The sequence below is a fragment of the Microtus oregoni genome, unplaced genomic scaffold (assembly GCF_018167655.1).
Source record: "Microtus oregoni isolate MIOR12 unplaced genomic scaffold, Mior012 000055F_ref0000237, whole genome shotgun sequence".
Taxonomy (NCBI): Eukaryota; Metazoa; Chordata; class Mammalia; order Rodentia; family Cricetidae; genus Microtus; species Microtus oregoni.
Genome location: NW_024543831.1, coordinates 6,407,501 through 6,424,952, shown reverse-complemented (window position 1 = coordinate 6,424,952; position 17,452 = coordinate 6,407,501). Strand labels below are relative to the sequence as shown.

General features: G+C 47.0%; 1 protein-coding gene across 2 annotated transcripts in view; it reads left to right on the top strand.

Moving 5' to 3' along the window:
* Ttc12 (tetratricopeptide repeat domain 12) overlaps positions 1–17,452 on the top strand; it is a 48,574-nt gene that overhangs the window by 30,825 nt on the left and 297 nt on the right. For both annotated transcript variants that reach the window (XM_041638627.1, XM_041638626.1), the window contains 9 exons: positions 2,004–2,172; positions 8,648–8,740; positions 10,093–10,153; positions 10,788–10,925; positions 11,375–11,473; positions 11,917–11,985; positions 13,175–13,276; positions 14,492–14,591; positions 15,608–15,833. In XM_041638627.1, coding sequence (XP_041494561.1) covers positions 2,004–2,172; positions 8,648–8,740; positions 10,093–10,153; positions 10,788–10,925; positions 11,375–11,473; positions 11,917–11,985; positions 13,175–13,276; positions 14,492–14,591; positions 15,608–15,833 — 1,057 coding nt within the window. The remainder of the gene's footprint in view (positions 1–2,003; positions 2,173–8,647; positions 8,741–10,092; positions 10,154–10,787; positions 10,926–11,374; positions 11,474–11,916; positions 11,986–13,174; positions 13,277–14,491; positions 14,592–15,607; positions 15,834–17,452) is intronic.

The window sequence follows — 17,452 nt, the reverse complement described above, 5'->3', positions numbered from 1 at the left end:
TCGTTAGGTCCTTGCACTGTCTTCCCTTTGTGACTTCCGTATATATCAAGATTTTAAGTTTTTTCCTTTATCTCAGAGAAATGTGTTTCACAAGAATAGATTTGTTCTTTGGACAGGAAACACTAGAAATGAGGACAGTGACAGGGTGGAGCCCTGTGTGCCGTACCAGCTGGGTGTGAGGAAGCCATCCCGTTTCATTTAATAGCTGGAAGGACAGAGAACTTAAAGTGGCTGTAGAAAGCCAGCCTATCAGGAAGCCCAGTTACTGGACAGGATCAGTCGATACAGTCAAGCTCCTCAGTTTATCTCAAAACCCACATTAACAACAACAGAAAGAAACAAAAACAGTCGTGGTGGCATGCTGGGAATGTGGAGACAGGTAGACCCCAGAGCTCGAAGGTCAGCCAGCCAGCGAGGCCTAGTTTGGTGATGTCAAGGTCAGTGAAGGCCCTAATCAAAGAGAAAGAAAGAGTCTTGAATTATACCTGAGTATGCCATGTGAGTTATCCTCTGGCCTCTATCCATATGCGCACACACACACGTATGTGGACATGCATGTTCATGCACGCGCGCACACACACACCAAAACCAAGAATTATCAAAGTCCCTTACTCAGGGCTGTGTGTTTGCCAAGATTCCCAAAGGAAGCTGAGAAAGGCAGAACTTTTTGGCTGTCCTTACTCTCTGTGAGTTAGGCATAATAACCCAGATATTTTTGCTTCTGCGAGCTTTGGAGTTGCTTTAATATATGAGATATATTGCCACCTGGGGTCTGCACATGCTGGGTCTCAGGCTCATGAACTCTTTTTTTTTTAATATTTATTTATTTATTTATTATGCATACAATATTCTGTCTGTGTGTATGTCTGCTGGCCAGAAGAGGGCACTAGACCCCATTATACAGATGGTTGTGAGCCACCATGTGGTTGCTGGGAATTGAACTCAGGACCTTTGGTAGAGCAGGCAATGCTCTTAACCTCTGAGCCATCTCTCCAGCCCGCTCATGAACTCTTGACATGCCCAACTCAATACACACAAGCCTTTTTTTTTTAAGAAGCAGAGAATGCGCAAAAGCAGAAGCATGAGAATAAATCTGTGGCATATTGCTGAGTCAGAGAGAGAAGTCACTTCCAGCATATCCACAGTGACACCTCTTTCAACAAGGTCACACCTCTCAATCCTTCCCAAACAGTTCCAACGGGGGACCAAGCATTCAAACGCATGAACCTATGGGAAACATTCTCATTCAAACCGCCACATCTTGAGAATCATTGCTTCCAAAAGCCAGGCAGCCAAAACCTTTAACACAGGAACCTTTGCATATATTTCAGATTCAAACCAGGACACCATCCCTCGGGTCTGCCCTACTGTGTTTCATTACTTCTGCTCACACTCCTGCCATGCCCTGTCTGCTCCCACATGCCTGCTCAGAGCACAAAGCAAGCCAAAGTCAGTGTCACTGAAGTTCAGTGTTATGGCTCTGGGAAGAGCACTCAGTCTGTTGGAGGTGTACTTCTCCTGTGATATCATAGTTCCTTAGGAATAATACAAACGGTTGCTCTGACCACCGTCTGAAGGCTGATGCTCTGATTATATTTCAGTTAAGCCAAATACTTTTCCTTCATTCATTTCCACATTCCACCCACTGAGAAAGCTTTTATAAGAACGATAATAGTGTAACTAATCTATGAGAGCCAGTCTCTGTCTGGCACCAGCAAGCATTGGCTCACTGAATCCTCATTAAAAACTTTTGCAGGTGGGCCATTGTCCTCATCTTACTGATGAGGAAGCGGAGGGCCACAGGAGCTAGTGACTGGCAAAAAGCATCACTCTGCATAGTCAAACACAGAAGGTTAGCCCCAGAGTCCAGTTCTTATAAGTCTTTATCCTGCCTGGAAAATGCATTAAGAATGAGCCAACTTCCTGTTAGGTGGAGGGGGCAACAGAACTCACCTCAATGCCATCTCGGCAGCTCCAGGCAGATTAACACCTGTGTTCTGCAGAGGAAAACCAGCGCCTGCTTGTGACCCACCCGGATATGGCCACCCTGCTGCCTTCCTTCATGACCTCCAGAGTCCTGGTTATGCAGCAGCAGAGCCTGGCCCTGCTGCTGCAGCTCACCCAGACAGAGAACGGCCGGAACCAGGTCATCAAGCACCTCGACCTGATCCGGTAAGCCTGTGCCCGTGGGATCTTCCCTATGGCCCCTTGGATCACCACTGTGTAGACGAAATCAAGCTGTTCATCCCTCCTGCTGTTACTGGTGTGTGTTACTACCAGGCTGGCATAAGTCTTCATGAAAGAAAGTAACAGAAAGAGGCTCTGAGGGAAACCCTATCAGGAAGGTGTCTCAAGGAGCTCCTGGCTGAACTCGGGACCACGCCAAGTTTTGATTCTGCACAAGCAGAGACCATTGAACTTGACAGGGCAGCACCTCCACAGGCCAACCCAGAACCCAGCCTGGAAATGGACCACTTGCTTCTGCCTTGTTAGACTCAAGCCCAGGTTCCACCCTTTTCCTCCCCTGGCTTTTCCTATGTTCTTCTGTTTAACACAATGCTAGCATTTTGTTTTGCATGTCTTTCAGCCATTTCTTAAGTGAGAGAGTATAATTTCATAAAACAAATACATTTTTGTGGGGTTTTAGCAAAGACTGAGACACACGGGGATAGTGTATGCCTGACTTCTAAAGGGATTTTCTAAAACAGCTTACCTGGACCACAGTGATTCTTTCTGTTTGTTTGCTTATTACCTATCTATTTAGTGTGCATGGACAGATATATGTGTTGTGTGTGTGTGTGTGTGTGTGTGTGTGTGTGTACGAGTGCACGCATGTATTGAGGGAAGTATACATGTGCGTGTAGATGCACTTGTATGTACAAGTGTGCAAGTATATTAATGCATGTGAAGGTCAGAGGTCAATCTTGGGTGTTGCTCCTTAGGAGCCATCTACTTGTGAGGCCATAGCCCTGTCACTAGGACCAGAGATCTCAAGTTAGGCAAGTCAGGCCAGCTAGCAACCATTAGTGGTCTCTCTGTCTCTGCTTCCCTGTGCTGGGATCACAAGAGTGACTACCATGACTTTTTCAGGCGTGCTGCAGATCAAACTCAGTTCTCAGGCTTGGGTGGTGAGCTCTGTAATGACTGAGCTCTCTCAGCCCAGATTTTTTATTTATCTTTCAATTTACATTGCTTACTTGTCTTCTGGTTATAAATATGACCATTTGAAATGGATATGCCATTTTTTTAGAGGTTGAACGTCAGCCATATCCTATGATTTAAAGTGATAGAAATAACATTCATCGTGGCCTGCTTTGTAAACGTTTCAGAGTAACTTTGGAGCAGAAGTTAATCCGCTGATTTCTTCACTGCCTTATCGTTTTATCTCCCATGGTAACTTAGGGGAGTGTTACTCCCTGGTCACAGAGTGGGCAGGAGACGCTGCAGCAAATAAGGCCACACAAGCCAGCCTATTGCTTATTCCCTAGTGCTTATTCCCAGGAGCCCAGCTCCTATCTCTGTCCTCTGTAAGAAAAGGAGCCGGATCTCTCTGGACCAGGCTGAGCCCTCTCACCTGTCCATCTAGTGAGGAGTCCACTGTGTGCCAAGGACAAGGTGGTCTCCATCTCCCCATTTTCATCATGTCACAGCCCCAGTGATTTCTAGGAAAGACCTTGGCAACCCAGAAGCTCTGCCCGGTAGGCAGGGGATTGCTAGGGAAGGTCTTCCAGGGCACGTGGTACTTTTCAGATGACCCTGCAGCCATCAGCTCAATCCCTTCATCAGGTGTTATTTCATCTTAAGCTAGCCATTCTTTGTCTCTGAGCAGTGATAGCTGTAGTTGTCTTAAGACATTTGCTATCTCTGAGTCACCGGTATCTCAGTTTGAACTTTTCTAGTGCTGTAGCTCACCGTGGTACATACAGTCTTGCCTACTCTTAGGTCAGGAGGGGATCTCAGCTTATAGCTGTCAGGCACACTAGCCTTGCTGATGTCCATTTTCCAGGTAAGTTACTGGCTCTCTGTGCTGAGACAATACTGTTTGAAGCAGGACAGGGCAGTGCACACATCACAGATAGTGACAGGTCCTCTCCTTCCCCAGATATGAACTGGCAGGAACAGGCTTCCCACTTTGTAGGAAGCGCTGGGATTTTAGATTCTCACAGTCCAGTGTTTAATCCTTGTATGCTTTTTTATTCTTCTTTTGGCCTGGGAAAATTAATACATTGTCTTATCTGTACTGCACACATGGGATGACATTTAAGAGGGACGGTGGGGAGCTGGAGAGATGACTTGGCAGTTAAGAGCATGTTCTACTCTTGCAGGGGACCGGAGTTTAGTTCCCAGCACCAATATTGAAGAGTCCATACCCACCCCTAACTCCAACTGCAGATCTGATGTCTTCTTCTGGCCTCTTAGAGCATCCGCATACAAATATGCAACACATACACACACATACACACACACACACACACACACAAATACAAACACAATCATAATTCCTTATTAAAAGAAGTGTGCTAGGCACCCCCATTTCCTTATTTTTTTTTTTAGAATATGGGCTCCATGCTGGAGCCCTTGCTAGTAAGGTTCAGTTCTCAGCACACTGTCTTCTGCCCTCCAAAACCAACCAACCAACAAACAAACAAAACCCAGAGATATGTCTGTGTCAGTTCAGATCTTTCTCTCCTGCCTCATGTGACAATTTGACCAAAAGGAGCTTAAACAAGACAGAGCCTGTCATGTTTTTCTCACATAATAAGAAGAAGCTAAGCAGAGTAACCTCTCGCTTGAGGACCCCAATGTCAAGGTCGCTGTCCTTCTCTTTACCTTTCTTTTCCCCTTGGTGTGATGCCAAGCCTCATATCCCCCTGTCTAGCACAGCTTGGCACCCGCTAGATCTGCTTTCTTCCTTAAGCAAAGCTGCCATTTATTTCGGATTGGTAGACCCATGTCCTGGGCTACCCAGGAAGCTGGGGTGGGGGTGGTAGCTTCTGGAGCAGAGTCAGGCAGGTTGGAAGGGGGAGGTAGTGACTGTGAGGCTGGCCAGCTAACAGCTGCCACCACCGTAAAACGACTCCCCAGCATCCATATCTGGTTCTGGAGATGAGCCTAATAATGTTTTAATGATCATTTCCTCTCTCTTTAGGGTAGATTGTTGAAAGTCTTAAACTGGGGCAGTAGTGAAATGATTGGCTCCATGAGCCCATTCTCTGAATTGTGATCCATCCACTGGGGCAACTTGCCTGTCAAAAGAGCAGAAAATATGTCTCTGAGCAAGAGGAGGTGAACAGGGACACACTGTCCTCTGTGGGTAATGAGTGTAGTTAGGAGAAGTGTTTTGTCACATGGTGAGGGAGCTTTCTTGTTTATGTCTCCTAAGGCTAACTAAACCAGGATGACCCTGACTGTTGTCTGTCCTTGATGCTATTCAGGTTCATCAGCATTCATCTTCGGGACCAAGAAAACAGAGTTAAATTGGTGTAGGAGGAATTTGGACTAACTCCAAAGCAAATTATTTCTGATGGATGAGCGCTAGAGTACACTCTTGAGGAAGTCAAGGATTTGCAGAGGCTTGGGAACACCTGATCTTTAGACACCATCTAGCCCATCCCCATCCAGCATGGGTGCCCCTCTGCAATGCTCCAACCCAGTCCACGCACGCTCCCCTCTAGGGAAGACCCAACACTTTCGCTGTGTCTGTTTCCTTTCTACTTGGGCCAGGCATTATGACAGCTCAGAGACTGGAGGTCTTCCCAGCTAAGGAGGATATGATACACCTCCCCAGGTAATCCACCTACTGCCAGAATTACCCTATGAGTTTCCTATCCCATGGCTCTCTGACCCAAGGACAGCCCAGATGATGGAGGGTCTGGAAAATGCATCAAATTCTGCCACTTCCCAGCACTAGAGGCCACACACTAGGCTTTTCCAATTCAAGCACCCCACTTCCTATATCAATTCTTGGGTGATTCAGCCCTTCCCAGAACAATCTGTTAATCGATCTGTCCCTTAATAGTGAGTACCTGCTACACTCCCAGATAGCCAACCCATAGGCTATTTATTGACTTGCTGTTACCCCACTGCGCTGAGGCATGGTCCTTTTGACCAGACCCTTCTTGAACTATCATACATGGCTATCAGGATATCATATATCCTGTAATTGGAGACTTTTCTGTCCCACCCTGGCCTGCAGTCATTTCCACATAAGAGACTTAGAGACTTAATAGTAATTGTAAATGGTTGGTGGCTCAGGGTTATTACTAGCAAGCTTTCTATTTATATATAGATTTAGATTTAGATTAATCCATGTCTATTCATTTATGTACCACCATGTGGTACATGACTCACCGGTAGCAAGATGCTCTGGCATCTTGCTCCTTGAGTGGCTGCTGGTGTCTTCCAGACTCTGTCCTTCTTCTCCTGTATATCTCCTTGGATTTCCTGCCTGGCTCTACCCTGCCTTGACATAAACCAAAACAGCTTTATTTATCAACCAATGAGAGCAACACATATTCACAACGTACAAAAAGACATCCCACAGTACACCCTGTCCCTCCTCCCCCCTTTCTAGTTCTTCCTTCATGGTTTCCTGTACCAATTCCTTTTGTGCCATCATGCAAGCCAGCAACTCCAGAATCTTACACTGGCTGTTTTCTTGTCTTGGACTTTAAGAGATAGAGACTGTCCCCTCTTGTGGGTTAGATGGAAGCACCCACTGTTACTAGATCCTGTCTCCTCTCTGAATAGCAAATAAAATGTGATTTTTTTGCCCCTGTCTTTTTCACCTGGATTTCCTGTCTTCACATGGGCATCCCACTACCCATTCACCTAGGAGTTCTGTGGTTGACTTGCACCACCTTCACCACAGGCAATAAGACAGCAGCTTGCCAGTTCTTGCTCATTAGCATCTCCTGCAGGAATCTTGTTGTTCTCCTCCTTGGTCTCTTACCATTCCTTCTTAGTCTTTTAATACCTTCTCCTTTTTAATAGCACCTTTCATGCTGCCGCTGCCACAGCCCAGTTCCGTGACCCTTCTTGTCAGGACAACCACTCATCTCACTGGTGGGATTCTCTGTCCCCCTGTCCTACCTTCTCCAATATGACCTCCATTAAGCCAGCCAAAAGATGTTTCTAAAATGCACATTGGTCCTGCTGTTTTCCTCTTAAAATTCTAAAGTGACTCTCCATTGCCCATCAGACTATCTTTAACTCGTGAGGTACAATGTCTAGAAGTCACCTGGGGCTTGGCTAAAGTGCAGCCTCCCAGAGATCTGAAGTTTAGAGTTGTCTAGAAATCTGCACCCCACCCTACCCCTACCACTATCATCCAGAAAGCCACCTACCCATCACACTTTGGAGAAGGTGAACCTTGGGAGTTAAATCCAAACTTCGTTGAAGACTCTAGAAGACCCACCATGAACTGGGCTTCGTCTAGTTCCCTCACCTCCCTGCTCCCTATTCTCCTGCATCCTAAGAACTGATGGCAATGAGCTGCTAGATGTCCCCAGAGATGTCCCATGTTCTGAGAGTACCTCAGGGCATTTTGTCTGACATGTTCTGTCCTGTCTCCATTTGTCTGACACTGGCCCACAAGCTTGCTAATGCCAGAACAGTGTCTCGTTTCATCTTTGTAATCCTAGAACCCACCTCGTTGCCTGGACAGTAGTCAGTGGCAGTTTAGCACCATTGGTTGAATGAATACATGATAGTAACTATCACTGTTCTCTGAAGAAGGAGCTAAGACATCATCTCTGTGGCAGCAGCCTTTTCATCTCCAGCCCCTGCACAGCTCCCGACGGGTAGACTCTGAGGCCTTAGTGTGAGTCTGTTCTAGCACATTCCTAACGTTTTCCTTCCTTGTTTGTATGTGTGTCACTGTAGACCAGGAACTAGGTGCTGAGCACAGTAGGTAGCATGCCAGAGATGCTCAGTTTCCTGGAGGGGACTCAAATCTTTCACTTCTAATAGTGTTAGGAGTGTTCTAACAGTAGGTCCTCTTCAGGCAGCTTGAGGTTTCATATCTTTTTCTGGCAACTGAACTGGACTGCTTTCCTGGGCTCTCTTTACAATCATCTCAAAACCCCTGAACCTTTTCTGCGTGAATTGGTAACCAAAGTGAGTCTTCCAGCTCCGTTCCTCACTTATAATCTCCAGCTCTCAGTGGAGGACTCTAACTCTATTAAACTCATCTGCTAAATTCAGCAGCCCATCAAGATCTTGTGAAATAGTTATTCCATCGCCTGTCTTATTAGGGGGCCATCCCACTTTAGTTATGAGCCAATTAGTGAGTGTGCCATATAGATTCATCCAAGTTAATAAACTTGACCGAGACTCAGCCACAGGGCAGAGCTCCAGAAACTCTTTCCTTCCAAGCTGCTGTCTGATAATTGGCAAACTTACATTACAACTGTTTAGCAACCTGAGAATTCACACGGAGTGCTGCAGCCATCCTGACGGATGGTGTCCATGGGTGGGTAAGGGCCCAGGTCTCCTGGCTGGGCACGGTCGGTTCATCCTCTCTACTTTTCTTTCCCAGATGCTGAGGCTTTACTGGGCTCCTTACAAGAGTACCTATTGGAGACTCTGAGTTTGAAGATGGCCCATTCAGAGTTATGTGTGTTGTTGTTTTAATGGCTCTTTTCAGACTGTGTGAAGCACTGCTGTCGTTTCTGGACTTCTCAGACAAGAAGGCCAATACAGCCATCGGGCTACTCACAGATTTGGCTCTAGAAGAAAGGTAATTGTTTTGTTTGGTTTCTATAGAATGACAATTCTTCGACCCATGTTAAGCCTTGTGGCTTTTGAAAAATGCCACCAGCTACAGAGACTAGACAAATCTCCAGGTGAGTGTTACAAGATGCACTGAGCGAGGACACCGATGGCTTCCAGAGGGCAATGGCCATCTAGTCTCAGCCCAGCTCCTCCAGGTGGAGAGTGACCCAGTCCTCAGTGGGCGTGGAGGCCATGACACACAGTCATCCTTTCGTTCTATCAGTTCTGCATCTGTGGATTCAATCAACCACAGATCAAAAGTACTTCTAAAAGTCTCTGTACTGAACATGCCCCTTCCTTAAAATCCCCTAACCCATACATAGTGGGTATTCACATAACATTTTACATTGCTTCAGTACCATAGCTACAAATGTTGAGACATGGCTCAGTTTCCAGGGGGTTATAATAGGTTATGCACATACTCTATCATTCTGTGGAAGGAACATGGGCAGTGGCATGGCTTTGTATTTGTAGGGTCCTTGGACCAGTCTCATGCAGACACCAGGAGGATGGCTACTGAAAACAGTGCTTCTTGCAGTGAGATGCTGGCTGTGGCTCAGGGAAGCTTCCCACCTCTTGGCCAGTGCCTGCTGCATGATAACTGCTGGGAAATTTGTGTTGAATGAATATAAGTGGGCAAGCAGTGTAGAAGGAACAGGGAAACATAGCCTCCTCTTTGGTTGCCAGTAATACTGAATAGCTAGTTATCTCTTCCTGCCTGTTTGTTTTAGTTTTAGCTGCTGGGAGAAGATGGTAAAAATCCTAGATTTTTTAGAATTGTTATAAATTCTTAAGTCATTTCTTATGAGCTTTGAAAACATTCATTGCACCCATTGTGAGTCTTGCCTGGAAAGAGTCAGGGAGGAATGAGTTAATATGCTCACCCGTGGGCCAGCTGGGGGGCGGGGCGCATTGCACGTGACACCAGCACATGGTGATGTATGTCTGGGCCTGCTCAGTGGCTGTGATGAGTGAACATGTGTTCCCTGTTCCCATCTGCACTGGGCACGTGGAACACACAAACCCAGAGCAGAAAGAAGGGTTGCAGTCAATTTGACAGAGCCGGGGAGTTCCAGCTACTTCTGCTTACAAGAGCTGGTTACTGAGACCTGCTGTCTGACATCAAAGATTATTCTCTAGGCTTAGAAAACATAAGTCACGTGATAATTTTAGGCGCACAGAACAAATCATGAGTGCATACTGAAAGTCACATCACGAAGGCCTGTCTGTAGCTCTCTGAGAAGTCGCCTGAGATGACAGCCTTGAGGCGTACTTTGTGTCACTTAAAACTTACCCTAGCTGATGTTGTTCCCACAGATTCCAAGTCTGGTTCCAGGCCAACCTTCCAGGTGTCCTGCCCGCACTCACAGGTGTTCTGGTGAGCAAACCCCAGTCCTCTCTGCTGTGGCAGGCACTTCTTTGCCAGGACAGAGCCTACGAAACACAGTTTACATCCCAGCACCCATGCTGTCTCTCAGTCTGATTAGTCATTTATCCACAGCTGGAGTTTACACAGTTCTCTGTTATTAAAAGAACTCAACAACGGCAGACAGGACAAATAGCAGTGGCCAAGGGGCAGGACTGGCTGCAGGGGGAAAAATGCTCCAGTGGGTTGTGTCTTACCTGACAGTATCGAGAGAGCACCTCTCTACCAGAGTCCTCGTCAGCACAAAGTAGTGTCTTCAGGAAAGGGTGTGATTCTGTCACCTGGGAGGAAATCACCCCATCGGGACAAGGGCTCTCCTGGGGGAGCATGCTGTGTGAGGGGAGTCATAAAAAAATTCAGGATACCCCAGGGGAGCATAACCACACCCCAACATTTTGCAGTTGGTTGGTGTAGAAGTCAAGCTTGTGACTGCATCATGTGACCAGGGTAACTTCATTCATGTCACAGCGTGACAGTAGGCTAGGTGTCTGATTCCTAGCCTTTGGGTGAGCAAGAGACACAAGAAAGGCCTATGGCATCATTTATCTGCTGTCTGTGACGTCACTGTCTCTGAATTCATTTGTAGAAGCGAGAGCCCAAGTTAACCAACCTCTCAGCCCTCTGCCAATGCATTGTCCTGATGGGAAACATCAGTGCTGAGCCTACTACCCGAAGACACATGATAGCCTGTGAAGAATTTGGGGATGCCTGTTTGGACCTCCTGGTATCACAGCCTTTCTATTTAAACTTGGTCTCCCATCCTCCAGTGATGCACTGGCTTCTTATAATTATTCTGTTTCCCAGGACCTAAGGACTGATTGACTTATGGCTGCTATAGATATAGGCCTCCAAAATCCTCTAGATTAAGTCTCCCTGACCCTAGAGTAATTTTGAAGCTTTTCTGATGGAGCTTGTCATCCATTTCCACAGCCCAGTTTTCGGTGCAATCCCAAGGCCCACTGAGCCAGAGTGCTATAGCCAATGTGTCCAAGACACCTTCTATTGCTCCTAAACTGATGCTAATTCCTAGTGCCTGCACTTCTGCCATTCCGTCAAGTCCAAGTATTGACAATACAGGGGCCATGGGTGTCTCAAGACACTTGTCTAAAGGAAGAGATGATCACGAAAAGCTTCAAAGCAGCAAGAAGGTTGATGACCTTGTTTTGTTTCCAGGTCAAGTGTGAGGAGGAGATGGATGTGTTCAGAGAGGTTGCATATACTCTCCTAGGACTCATCATGAACTTGTGTCTTGAGGGTCCCTTCCTCTCTCAGGTACAGTTTTCTTGTCACCCTCCCTGGAGCCCTGGGACAGACATGTTTTGTTGGCTCATTCATGTATTCATGAAGTGAACAGAAGCATGTGGCCTGGAACAATCACAGTCTAGGAATCTGGAGAGCTGGAGGGATGCTCTGTCGCTCTACTGAGGGCAAGAGTCACTCTCGTCTTCATTCAGAAAGCTGTGCACGTGTGCAGAACAGTCCCTTTCAGGGCTGCATTTCAAGAGTCAAATAAACTGTGTCCTCTGCTATGGAATCATGTCCAGAGTTAGAGGAGACATATGGGAACAATAAAAGAAGCCCCTGTGAGAGAAATAGGGACATGAATATTGTGGTTTCAAGAGGGAGTAGTTGGCTCTGTTTGATTGCTTGGAAGACACTCTCCAGAAGATTCTATTTGAGGTATAAAAATGCCTCCCCATTCCCCATGTTTATAGATGTGGGCGGTGGACATGAGCCGGAAGTGCCTGTCTCTACTGAACAGCCAGGATGGAGGAATCCTGACAGTAAGTTTCTCTAGCGAGCCGACTAACAGTTTCCTGTTCTAGTGCTGTTTTCATATTAGTAGGTCTTACCCTATCTGCAGTCACCATCTTTGAAGTCTCTGTAACTCTGAGGTACAGTGTGGGTGAACTCCTCAGAGCCATGCCCACAAACACACAAATGACAAATTCTGCCTTCAGTCTGAGAGGATTTGGTGACTGTTCCTCCTACATGTACACGTGAACCTTGTAGAGTCCAGAAACCCACGTTACGAATGTCTTGACTGTGTAGTCTAGAATCCAACCAGTGAATGCAATCTTTATTATATTTCAAGAGATCCTTCAGTGGTATGTGCCAGAATGATTCCTTAATTCTGTTCTAACACTTGGCTGAGCAAACCGAAGACAGTCCTGTGGGTAGGGCAGTGCATGTGGAGAAGAGTGTTAGCATGATTCTGGAGGCCTTTGGGCGCCATCTTAGGGCACACTCTTCACTTACTCATGTTTCTGTCAGTGCGGGACCTAAAGCCTGGACAGACAAAGTGGCATTCAGGACAGGTGTCAGAAAATAGCCCCTTAAAAACTGCAGGCAGAGGGATTGGCTTCAGACCTCCCCAAGTTGTCCTTGTGGCAGGCAGACACACACACACACACACACATACACTCATACACACAAAAACAAACACAGTAACACACACATATATATAACACACACACAATAATAAATAATTATAATTTTAAGATTTTTTAAATGAAACAAGAGCTGGGAAATAAAACAAATGAAATCTCCCAGGAAGTTGAACCAAAAGCCAGAGACTTGGAAAGATAAAGATAAATGAAAACTGAAAACTCCAAAGGTTGGTCCTGAAAATGGAGCTTTTCTAGGGAGGGCCCTACTGATGCTGAGGACTGGGAGGCACCCTGAAAGGACTGATTCTCAGGGTTGAGATCCGGTACAAAGCTGAACCGCTCTGGGTCTCTGTACAAGGAAGCAGTATTTCCAGGCCTTTGAATTGCCTGCCTGGCAGGTTTATTAAAAAAGAACTATGTTTGCTGTGTGTTCCTTGGCCATTATATTATTCAACAATCAAGGAATAGATTGTTTTTGTTTTTGTTTTTGTTTTTTGCCTAATCAAACTCCTCCCCGTTAACCTTTAAAGGTCATCAGCATTTCTGAAAGAGGTGTTTAATCATCCTCTCTGTGTCCCCTCAGAGAGCCGCAGGCGTTCTGAGCCGGACCCTCTGTTCCTCTCTAGCCATCATGGAGGAGGCGCTGGCAGCAGGTGTGGTGAAGAAGATGATTAAATTCCTGCAGGTAAGGTAACCTGACTGCTTACACCTTCTTGAATGTCCTGAGACACCTGTTCAACTCGGGAGAGCAGGATGAAGATGGACTTTGTTCAGTTAACGTGCCGCGATGTTATCCCCGCTGGACTAGCGAGCCTCTTCCACCTGTCCGCCTGGACAGTGCCCTGGACAGCAACAAAGACCGTTGAATGAATAAGCAAACTGTTCTTTATCTACAGTGATGAAAATTGCTTGCCCTTCAAGCCCAGCTTCAAAACACACAGTCTCTGTCCTTGAGCAAGGTGTTTTGAATGCTTTTTTGCAAAGCTTCTTAGGGCAATTATTTTGTTCACGGACTCCTGGTACCTTCTGTCCTTATCTGGAATGCATTGGTGGTAACTCCATTTGTGAACTACGGAGGCTGCAGAGTTGTCATGTGACCAAAGGATGTTGGAATTCCCTGAATGAATTGAGGGCAGTGAATCCAAGAGGAGCTAGATTCACCTGGGAAGGCAGAGCAAATTATCAGGTGGCGGTGGCTGCCTCTAGATACCACTCTAGCTCTGCAAGGCTCGCCCACGGTAGTGCCGCAAGGGTACAAAACCTTGGGCTGAGCAGGGCAGGAAACAAACTCTACAGTGGACAAGATGCTGCCAGGCTAGGGCAGATGACAAGGGGGCAGAAGGGAGGAGCTCAGTTAAAACTGGTACTTAATCACTACCTGTCATTGTTGCTGCAACTTTTGGCACTGCGCCAGAGACTGCTGAATGCATGCGCACACGTCCACACACATCCTGAAGACTCTGATATTGAGGGTTATGACTGCATAATCATTACCTCTCATAAGTCTTCACAAAGACTGTCAACCCTTATTCCTCAAAGGCCAAAGGACCGGGGAGAGTCATTTGCTTCCCTTTGGGGAAACATCTTTTATTAAACAGCAGATGTTTATATATAAACCACTGTTATCTAAACAGTCTCTCATAACCCCCCCCCCCCCCCAGTGGTGTCAGGTGTGCAGGGGACAGACCTGAATTCCTACCTAGGGAACGGAGCTAGGTTTACAGATGGGTACAAGTGACACTCCATCCTTGCTCACCTAAGAAGCACACGCCATTGCTTGATCTAATTATCTCACAGAAGCCAAGAAGGCCCCTGGCACTATTATGATGATCGCTGAGGTATCTAGGAAAGAATGGTTATCACCTTGATTTTGCTTTTCTGATTCTGTTCTGAAACGCAGACGGGAGGCCAGACTGCATCCCGTTACGCCATAAAGACACTGGCCATCTGCACAAACAGCTGCCATCCAGCTCGGGAAGAAGTGATGAGACTTGATAAAAGTAAGTGACAGTTTGGTTAAGGGAGCCCACGCCTTGGTGGCGGACCCACCCTGGAAGATGCAGAGAAAACCGAGGCTGAGGAGGGAGGAGAGACCTAGGCAGCATTGCTCCCTTGTAGTGTTTACACAACCAGATGTCAGTTCTTCTCCCATCACAAAGTGTTCCGCTGACCTTTTGGCTGCACTTGGGTAAAATGCCAGGCAGCTCAAAGGTCACAGGGCAGAAGCAGGATAACTCTCTCCTCTCCCCCCAACTTAACCTAAATTGTTTCTATAGTGATGCTTGAACTGACCTAGCACCAGTTCTCCTCCTTCGTGGATGGAGGGGAGAACAAAGCACCTTCAGCCATCAGAGAACAGTGGGAACTGTGGCTCTGAGCTCAGCTTAATTCACTAAGAATGCTTCACCAGGTTAATCCGGAGTGTGCTGGGTGTCTCTCCGCTCTTAAGATAGGGGCTGAGGCTGCAGAGTTACCATGTGACCAAAGAAGGCTCCGCTCTAATTTCCCTGATATAACTTACATCCTCAATCCTCTGCAGTTTTCATAGAGGGGGTGCCCAACAGATGAAGGTCCTTTACACCTCCACACTGTACCCTGAAGGGGACTAACTGGACGGGGCAAACCTTCCTTCTGAAAAGACACATTGCCTCTCGGTCAGGCTGGCAGGTGACGGAGAGTGTGGGTCACCATGAGGACAGACTTTTCTGACACTCAAATCCATTTTTAAGATAGTCTCATTTGTAGATCTAGCTAGCCTGGAACTTGCCTTGTGGACCATGCTGGCCTCGAACTCACAGAGAACTACTTATCTCCACCCCCCGAGTGCTGGGATTAAACCGCCACTCAGGTTACAAAAACCCTTTTATACCTTAGAGCATGGCCACAGGGAGAGAGCTCATATGTTCCCAGGTTTCTAGAGAAGCGTGACATCTGCCCCTTCAGCCTCTCATGTCCCCTCATCAGCCCTTTTAGGCTGTCCATTGGAACTGCTCCTTGTGGCCATATTTCCCTGCAGAGTTCAACATTTTGATATCGCTGCTTGACTCAGAGGATGAAATACTGGTGGGCAACGCTGCCCTCTGCCTTGGCAACTGCATGGAGGTGCCCAGTGCTGCCTCGTCCCTGCTGAAGACAGACATTGTGCAAGTGTTGTTGAAGCTGGCAGGCAACGACTCCCAGAGGACAGGCGTGCAGCTGAATGCAGGCATTGCTCTTGGGAAGCTATGCACAGCCGAGCCCAGGTTTGTCGTAATCACCACTGACCCAGGCCACCCATGTGGAGGTCACATCTCGGAAAAAGTGGGGCAAGCTTAGCACTGTGTGAAGAGTTCCATGCGGGTACCTCCTGCCTTCTCCATGGATGGGGGTACCCCATGCCTATAGGGGCCCCCATGAGCTGAGTCTCTGGAAGAAGGGTCCTTTGGGGGAACCACAACCTCCAGCCTGAGAAATGGAATGCATCTGACAGGGCTTGATCCCTTGCATATGGTCACCATCTTCTTGCCATTCCCTCCTCCTCCAACCTGCTCCATTTTGCTTGCTCCTCCTTTTTCCTCTCTCTCTCTCTCTCTCTCTCTCTCTCTCTCTCTCTCTCTCACACACACACACACACACACACACACACACATATTCCATCTTTTTCTCTCTCCCTCTGTTATTCTGATTTCTGTCACTGTAACAGAAAGTCCACTTACAGAAAGGTTTCCTTTAGCTTAAGGCCTCAAAGGCTTCAGTCTCCAGGTCCTTGTTGTTTTGGGGCTGTTAGCAGCACAGTGTCTAGTGTCGGGTTCATGCAGTAAGGGGAGCTCTTCACTCACTTCATGTTGACCAAGATGCCAAGAAGGACACAGGAAGGACCCAATTCCCCGACTGCCTTTTGAGAACACTGTGACCTAAATTCTTCCCACTAAGCCCAATGCACTAAAGGTTCTATCATCTTATCCATCTTATCACATGAACTGGGATTAAGGCCTTAGAATATGGACATTAAGAGGACATTTAATATCCAAACTATAACATATCCTGTCTTTTCTCTCTCTCCTCTCTTTCCTTCTTTCTCTCTCTCTCCTCTCTTTCCTTCTTTCTCTCTTCCTCCATTCCCCATTCGTCCCTTCCTCTTCATCTTCTTTTTTCCCCTAGCTGGCCTGGAACTCGCTTTACAGTTCAGGTTGATCACAATCCCCCTGCCTCCACCTCACTAATGCCTGAGATTATGGGCATGCGCCACCATGCATAGCTTCTCATCTCTGTCTTTACTTTTCTGGAATAGACTTCTACTTCTTTACTGATTGATTGCCTGGTTGATTGATTAACTTGGGTCTAAGCAGACAGAGGACTGTCAGCGTGGGTAACAGTCCCCTGCTGGAGAGACAGCTGCATGACATCACTCTGATGCCCCCTGCAAGAGACTTGCAGTTCAACTCTGCTCAGTGGTTATCATTTAGCTCTGCTTCCTGTTCTGGATCTGTTATGTGCTTAATCACCCACAGTGCATGTTTTGGGGTGTTCCCCTGCAGCCGTGCCATAATCCTTTGGCTAGAAGTGGGGGAGCCCTTGAGGATAGGCTTGAGCACTGCTCCCACCTTACAGCTGCACACCTCTCTTTTCTGCCCCCCCCCATTCCCCGGAAAATAAGGATTTGGATGACACTGAAAACACTTTCAAACTCTCTCTGGTTGATCAAGTGGGAGAAAAAGATAAAATCTGTCTTCCACAGAAAGCAAAGCACATTAGCTATCGTGAGTTCAAAGTGGCAACCTGCTGGGGTGGGATAGAGGGGTTTCCCAAGAGCACAGCTTCCTCGGAGCAGCCTGTCACATCCGACACTCCAGAAGAGAGTCTCCAGAGCCCGACTTACCCT